Here is a 7,433-nt window from a genome sequence, read left to right as displayed (position 1 = left end):
CAATATTTGAACCAGCGCATCGTGGATTAAAGGTGCAGGCCGAGACGTCGGGAATGGGTATACCCTCGGGAACCTGTCAGCCAAAGCTTGGCAGGGCACCCTACCCCAGTTCCCCGGGGCCCAATGTTATCTCGTTTAACCGAGTCGGGAATTCACGCACGACTCGGGCTCGCACGTGGCAACAGAAATCTCCGACATTTCTGTCCAATAATCACTTCCTGACCAGGGACCGAAGTGGCTGGCACCAGGATTCATACTACCGTTTGCTTCGGCAGAGCAAGCTCACATCAGCTCTCTTCTGCTACACCTTTTCAGAGTGTAGCAGTTCAAGCACTCCCCACAAACAATAGCACGATCCAGTCAGGAAAAGGGAGGAATTAGGAATAGGTAGGATTTATGGATGAGACAGGGGAAAGTGCCAGGATTGGAGATGTGTCTGGCACTAGCTCGGGGTACGAAAGGTCGCCAACCTTTAAACGTCAGAGTAAGACGTCCCCTACGGGCCGGTTACTGAATGTGAAAGCAAATCTGCAAAATTATACTGTTAGAGAAAATCATACCAACTTATAAAACTAAAAAAAAGTACATGTTAGAGCTGCCAAGGACCAGGCTTAAAACCTACTATTCTGTGTGGTAAGGAATTAGTCAATATGTTAACAGCTGTTATCACAGTTTTACATAGGAACACATTCATGGTTAACCCTTTCAGGAATAAGCAAAAATGTTCCCTGTTGCAAACATTTGTATATATAATTTCAATAAACATTGAATCACAAAAAGTACTTGCTCCGCCGGGACACTCTACCATTAAATTTTTTTTAATAGAGTGTTGATTTTTAGCTTTAAAAGTTGATAATGTTTCTTAAATAAAAAGATATTTTACTAAATAGAGAAACTTTTCAAATTCTTACAATTTGGGATTGTTATTCATACAATGGAGCTAAACGAATTTCATTTAAAAAATGTATTGGTTTCAGTTATGCCACATTTTATGACTTCAACTTTTATTCCATAAATAATACGTTAAGAAACATGTTATTTGCAGGCAAGTATATATATATATATATATATATATATATATATATATATATATATATATATATATACTAAATGTTTTTTTAATTAATTTAAAAAATTGTGCAATCAACCCAGACCAATGTGCAATAATTTGTAATGGGGCTAAATAACCTTAGTTAAGGTTATATATATATATATATATATATATATACTTGCCTGCAAATAACATGTTTCTTAACGTATTATTTATGGAATAAAAGTTGAAGTCATAAAATGTGGCATAACTGAAACCAATACATTTTTTAAATGAAATTCGTTTAGCTCCATTGTATGAATAACAATCCCAAATTGTAAGAAATAAAATACGTATTAGCTTAGTCTTCAGTTTAAGTGAGAGATCACGGGTTCAAATCCCGGGGAGGGCCGATCAGGAATAGACAGCCAGTGTCCAATGAAGCTGTCATAGCAGCTGACGCTTAAAAAAGAGTGGGGGGGGGGAAATACCTTCAGTTCAATCACTTATTACTGGTTTTGATTCAATTGCCGATTTGTTTATCAACAGTATTGTGTTTTTTTTCGGTTTAAAAGTAAGTTTATTTTTCCTAACCATAAATTAGTAAATTTTATACAGTAATATTTACCCTTTCCACTACTTATGTTACTTAAATTATATTCATTTTAAGATAGAACTTTATAAAAAAATGATTTAGCCAAGTTATTACCCATGCTATTTTATCATACGTACGAGTCATATTGCAAACCTGGCCGCTTAGCTTTAATATTTATTAATAATATAAAGAGATCCCAATAATGTTAATACCAGTATTTTCGCAAGAAACTAATATTCTATTTTAGTGCAGTATTTAAATTATACTTTAGGCTTAAACCATAGAACACAAAGACAACCTAAGTAGTATGAACACACAGGTGGGGTGCTCCAACACCCCAATTAAAAAACCACATACTTCATCGACAAAGTATGATTTATTAATACATTTAACGTCTAATACAAATAATACTTTGAAAAATATAATGTCACAAAAACACTTGTCTATACAGGTGGTTAGTTTATACAAGACTGGCAGACATCATTTTTATGTTCTGGGCAAATTGCTGAGTTACATTTTACACAGAATGTTTTTGTCTTTCTGGCTTTGGACTTTGGACAGACTGAACATCTTGCCTGTGTTGGTCTGTTGTTCACAACTTATGGCGCAGGGTTTTCTAGTCCAATGCCAAGGCTTTTTTAATTCCCTCTGCAAGCTCCTTTGATAAAGGTTTCTTTAGCCTTTCCTCCATGAATGGTTTGGCTAGCTGTAGACAAAAATCTTTTAGAAAACATTACCGTTGTACAGTCTTGTCACTGTGTTTGTTTCAAAATTAATACTAGGGCGTCAACACCTGCCTGATCTAAATTTCCATAAAAAAACCTAAGAGCCAACAACGTGTTTTTCTGGCAACACTATGGGTGTGATTTAACTGATGGAAAGTGTCAACCCCTCCCTTAGTTTTGTTGTAGAAGTGTACTATTTTGGGCATTTTTATTTCTTCAATTATAGATTTATCACCATGCATAGTAGAAAGCAGGATAACAGATTTTCCCTTTTTTAGGGCAGATATTTATAGTTTTTCTTAGTCAAAAGCAAAACTCGAGGAAAGCACTTCTTTGTTTTTTGATGGTAGGAATGAATGTGGGATTTCTCTCTTATTTTTACGCAATGTTCCCACTAATGACAACTTGCAGTCAGTTGCTGCCTGCTAAAGGTATTGACATAAACCAATTATCGGCGGTGATGTTACGACCTGTCCTATTTATAGTATTTATAGGTTCTGTAATTTCTTTTACAATACTAACCTGAGTGGTTGATTTATGTCTCTTCGGCCATTTTCTTTTTCAATATAAGGTGTAGCGTTTATCATGTAATATGTTTTGCTATCACACATGCACACTAGTTTTTAAATCATATTTTTATCAGGCCTAGAAGGAATGTAAACCTTGAACGGACACTTACCTCGAAAGGCAAGAAGTTGCTCATCTACTGTACAATATGCATGGGGTGTGTAGCAAAATTTGGAAATAAAAATGTTCCACAGGGCACGAATAGAAGCAAATTGATCATCCTCGTCTTGTGTGGAACAGTCATTGAAACGTAAGCAATTGACCAGAAACATTAATCTGTTCTCTGACATGATATGTCTGTAAAATGGCACTCCATACATAGTATTCCACATTTCACGAGATCTCAAGTGCCCTGCTTTCAAAACACCAGCTGTGTAAAGTAAGCCAAACAAAGCATATACTTGGTTACAAATAGTTTTTACCAAATAAAATGAGCCTATTGAATAATTTGCTTTTTGAATGCAATCATTTCAACCATTTCTTTAGTAAACAGTATATTCCAAGCATCTAGCTCTGTAACTATATTTTTGGCCTCACCTTTATTTCCTGGTGTTCTTACCACAATATTTCTTTTAGATGTTCGTCCCTGAGAAGGCAGCTCAGCACTCCATCGATGGCCATTTTCCCCTTTAATGCAAGCGATTTGTAGTTTAATGCTAGTAGTTCTACAACTTTGTTATTTCTAATGGAATTAATTTTCATGTGTGGAGCAATATTTCCATGTTGTACCCTGGTGTCGGATGTCACGTGACCTTTTTTGATGTAATTCAACCTTGTGATGACGCGCCGCCATCTTTTGAAACGTAGATTAAAAATAATACTGAAATGAGCAGAATTTGGACCCAAATGAAGGATGTTTTTCTTAATTTCGAGCTACAAATGAATTAGTTGTTATCGGGTTGAGACGAGTGCCTCCGACCATCAGCACGGGCTGTGACACCGGCTACCCGCGCTGATGTCAATGAAAAAAAAATATCCCTCGAGATAGTACCTATCAGTAAAATATCAAACTCTATAGGGGCTGATCAGAAATTTAAATTGAAAAGTAATGCAAAGAAATTTATGCAAAGTGTAAAAAACTTAATGAATCATACAAAAACCCAATATTAATATATAAATGGACAGTAATAGAGAACACTTATCACTTAAAGGAAATAATCTCGTTTCGGTCAAAACGTAAACTCCTAACATGCCTGAAAGACACTCAGAAACACACTATTCACTACGGTTTGTTGAACTAGTGGATGGTTGAACGATGATTGACAAGCACTCACTTGATCCGAACTACAGTACTTGATATCTTGTGAAGCACTTGACCACAGTCCCGAAGCACTCAGATAACATTGTACACAGTTTTCAACACACAGCACACAAACAGGGCATTAAAATATTAAAAACTTAACTATTTATGAATATACCCCCTAAAACCATGATGTCATTTGCACCCCCTAAAACCATATATATTTTTTGTTCAGGAGGATGAGCAGAATACATTTATAACATCAAATTCGTGATTTTCCGGGTCTGCCTTTAACCTCATAGATACCAAAGTACTATAAAAGTGTATAGAATAGCAGTGTTGGTAAATGTTTACTTTATCTACTTCACAACACGTGTTGCTTTTTCAAAAGGAAAATACTTTTAAAAATTAAATTTAAAAACATGTATTGATAAAATTTTTGAAAAATTTTTTAAATTTCATAAAATGCATTAGTAGTTTATTGGACTAACAGTAATGCACCTAACTTTAAGGTTTATACTATTTTAAGAACCGCAGTATGTCTGCTGTGGTTCTTTCTAAAATGCATGGTATGCAAAAATCTTGCATGTAAGATAAAAAAGTCATGATTTTTCTAATGTTACAGATTTGTTATCTATCACAGTGAACTATGGATATTGTCAAACAGAATCACCACGAGCAACAGAGTCTTTGTATGACAAGGCCTTCCTATAGACAAGGAGGGAAGCTGACTGCAGTGAAGGTGTGGTGTAAAAGTATCCTGACTATAACACAACAGCCTAGATTTGCATTTGTTTATAAGTTATTTAATTTCTCTTTATCTTATTCTCTTAATATAAGTTGCATTTTGTTAAAAAAATAATAGTGGAAAAATAAAGTTCATACTCAAAAAATAGTGCTCATTCCAGGCTTTTCATGAACTTAACAAAAATGCCAGGAGCCCATCATTGGCTTTTAATTGTTTTCATGTAGCATAACATTGTTTTTGTTTCTGAAACTTTACAAATCCAATTTTTATAACTATTTCAATATTTCTCTGATTATTGTTTCTAGACATAACAAATAAAAACTACTTTAAAACAAGGCTTTTTTTCAACTACATATTTGGTGTCTATAACAAGTAAGTTACTTATAATATCAGTCTATTTGTAACCACAGAGCGACATTAGTATTGAGAATTGGGTGTTAAATTAAAATTGTAATTCCAAATAAGAATAATATTAGAATTTAGAATATTAGAAGTACTATTATCCCCTTATTTCTTTTTATTAAATCCAATCAAGATTACAGGACCATGTTTTTTTATCACCTTCACTGCGACGCCAGTCCTCTACCAGCATTAATACAACCGGGAAAGTAGTAACATGCGTCCGCCCCAGTCATTGTGTTAAACTATGATACATCTCTAGCTTTATTATATGTTAACACAATATTAAACACAACATATAAAAATTAATATATACAAAAATAATATCATTCCAACCATATTCACCATATTGATTTAATAGTTTAAAATATTTTATAATGTTATCAAACACATGTGTTCATAACATTATATTCACCTTGCAATATCATTCATATACTAGAGTTGTTTGGAAAGTAGGTTGCTGTAATATATAATATGTATCTTTTGTAGTTTTTATATTATATACAGTTGGAAGAGTAACTGTTTTAAACTATTAACTATTCAACATAGTTAATATTTTTACATTGAAGCACCCATTGTATCTAGGCACTAGCTTTTCAATACGTAGTGAATAAAATTCTTCCGGTTATGCACAACTGATCACAGTCGTTCTCGATGAGGTGTGACTCCATTCCATTGATTGTATTTTTGTTTGACATTGACATAAGAAACCCATGTTTTATCACCAGTAGCTATGTTATTAAGAAATCCATCACATTGTTCATGATACAAGGTAAGAAACTTCTGAGCTGATCCTATTAATGTCTTTGTTTAGAGTTCATCAGTCAAGAGTTTTTGTTTCCATATGGCACAATACTTAGAATAGGGGTCCTTCCTAAATTACATAACACTCCAAGAGTGGAGGGGGGGAGGGGTTTCGGCAGCATAATGCACCGTTACGGGGAAGATGTGAGGGTTGGGCATTACATTACATAACTATTAAACCTAGATTATTAATTGCTTGAATTCAATCACAAAATTTGCCTGGTTCTCCTCAACGATTTAAAATGGTATTATATTTCCCTCCCTTATAAGCAAACCGAAGAAAGTCTGAATCCTCCATTTAAATGCTTCCCTAAATGGTAAAGCATTTTGTTTAACTCTCTTTGTGTCAAGTATTTTACCAAGTACAAATTTACGAATGTTTAACATTTAAGCCAAATATTCAGAGTGTTTGATAAAACTTTGTTTGGAGAAACCGTATCTCTCATTCACACAAGTTAACAGCAGAAAAGCCTGCTATCAGGACCTATGTTACCTTATGGTGCATACTATATGAACAGAAATTTTCATATCAACAGACGCATTAACAAGCAGAGAGGTGGAATTTATGCCAAATGACATGTAAAATTCTGTGAGCTGAAAGTCCGCGTACTTGACTATATAAGCCGAATTCTAGCAAAACGATGTTGTGCAACATTCCATGCAGAATCCAGGCGCTTTAGGATTGGACCGAAGGTTGAAGTTGTTTCGTCATAACATTATTATTTTTCATACAGACAAGTTTATTGTGGATTAATGTCTAGCTCTGTATGATTTTATTGCTATATTGAAGGAATATAGCAATAAAAATAAAAGGCAGAATGTTGGGCTGAGTTATGCAGTTTAAAACTTCACCACATCGTACAAACAATTTAGCACGTTTTACTTTGGAGTTTAAAATTGTTTTCATTATATCACAATTTTTAAGTAATATAAATTGGGGGGTTGTTGGTGGCAGCATTACATAATTATTGGAGGTTTTTTGTTACTGTTACAAGTCGGTTACAAAGGGGGGAGGGAAGGTCTGAAAAGTCAGATTTTTGCGTTATGTTACTAAGGGATGGCCCCATATTGTAGTTTCTCAGTCACTATTTTGTTCAATATATTTCTTGATATCTTTGGAATATGCTTTGAAAGATCTCTTATTGTGAACTTTCGATTTGGTTTGCTCGATAAGGTCGTCAGTAACCACAGGCGGTAGCCTACTTAACTTTTCATTGTGAATATTACTTTGGTCCTCACAAACAGTTGGCACTATTCTTAACTTCAGTGTATTTCGTAATATCTTCTACATACACAGAACACAATATTAACAATGAGTTTCTACC

General features: G+C 34.2%; 1 protein-coding gene across 2 annotated transcripts in view; it reads left to right on the top strand.

Annotated features, from left to right (window-relative positions):
* Positions 1-1,459: 1,459 nt before the first annotated feature.
* The window catches only part of LOC124360692 (RNA-binding protein 48-like), a 41,682-nt gene continuing 35,708 nt past the window's right edge, over positions 1,460-7,433 (top strand). The window contains exons 1-2 of one of the 2 annotated variants that reach the window (XM_046814517.1): positions 1,460-1,604; positions 4,783-4,899. In XM_046814517.1, coding sequence (XP_046670473.1) covers positions 4,807-4,899 — 93 coding nt within the window. In that variant the 5' untranslated portion in view covers positions 1,460-1,604; positions 4,783-4,806. Of the gene's footprint in view, positions 1,605-3,148; positions 3,168-4,782; positions 4,900-7,433 lie in introns of those variants that run through there. The other variant, XM_046814518.1, reaches the window with a different exon arrangement.

The sequence above is a fragment of the Homalodisca vitripennis genome, chromosome 4, assembly GCF_021130785.1.
Source record: "Homalodisca vitripennis isolate AUS2020 chromosome 4, UT_GWSS_2.1, whole genome shotgun sequence".
Classification (NCBI taxonomy): domain Eukaryota; kingdom Metazoa; phylum Arthropoda; class Insecta; order Hemiptera; family Cicadellidae; genus Homalodisca; species Homalodisca vitripennis.
This window is presented reverse-complemented; position numbering and strand designations above follow the sequence as displayed.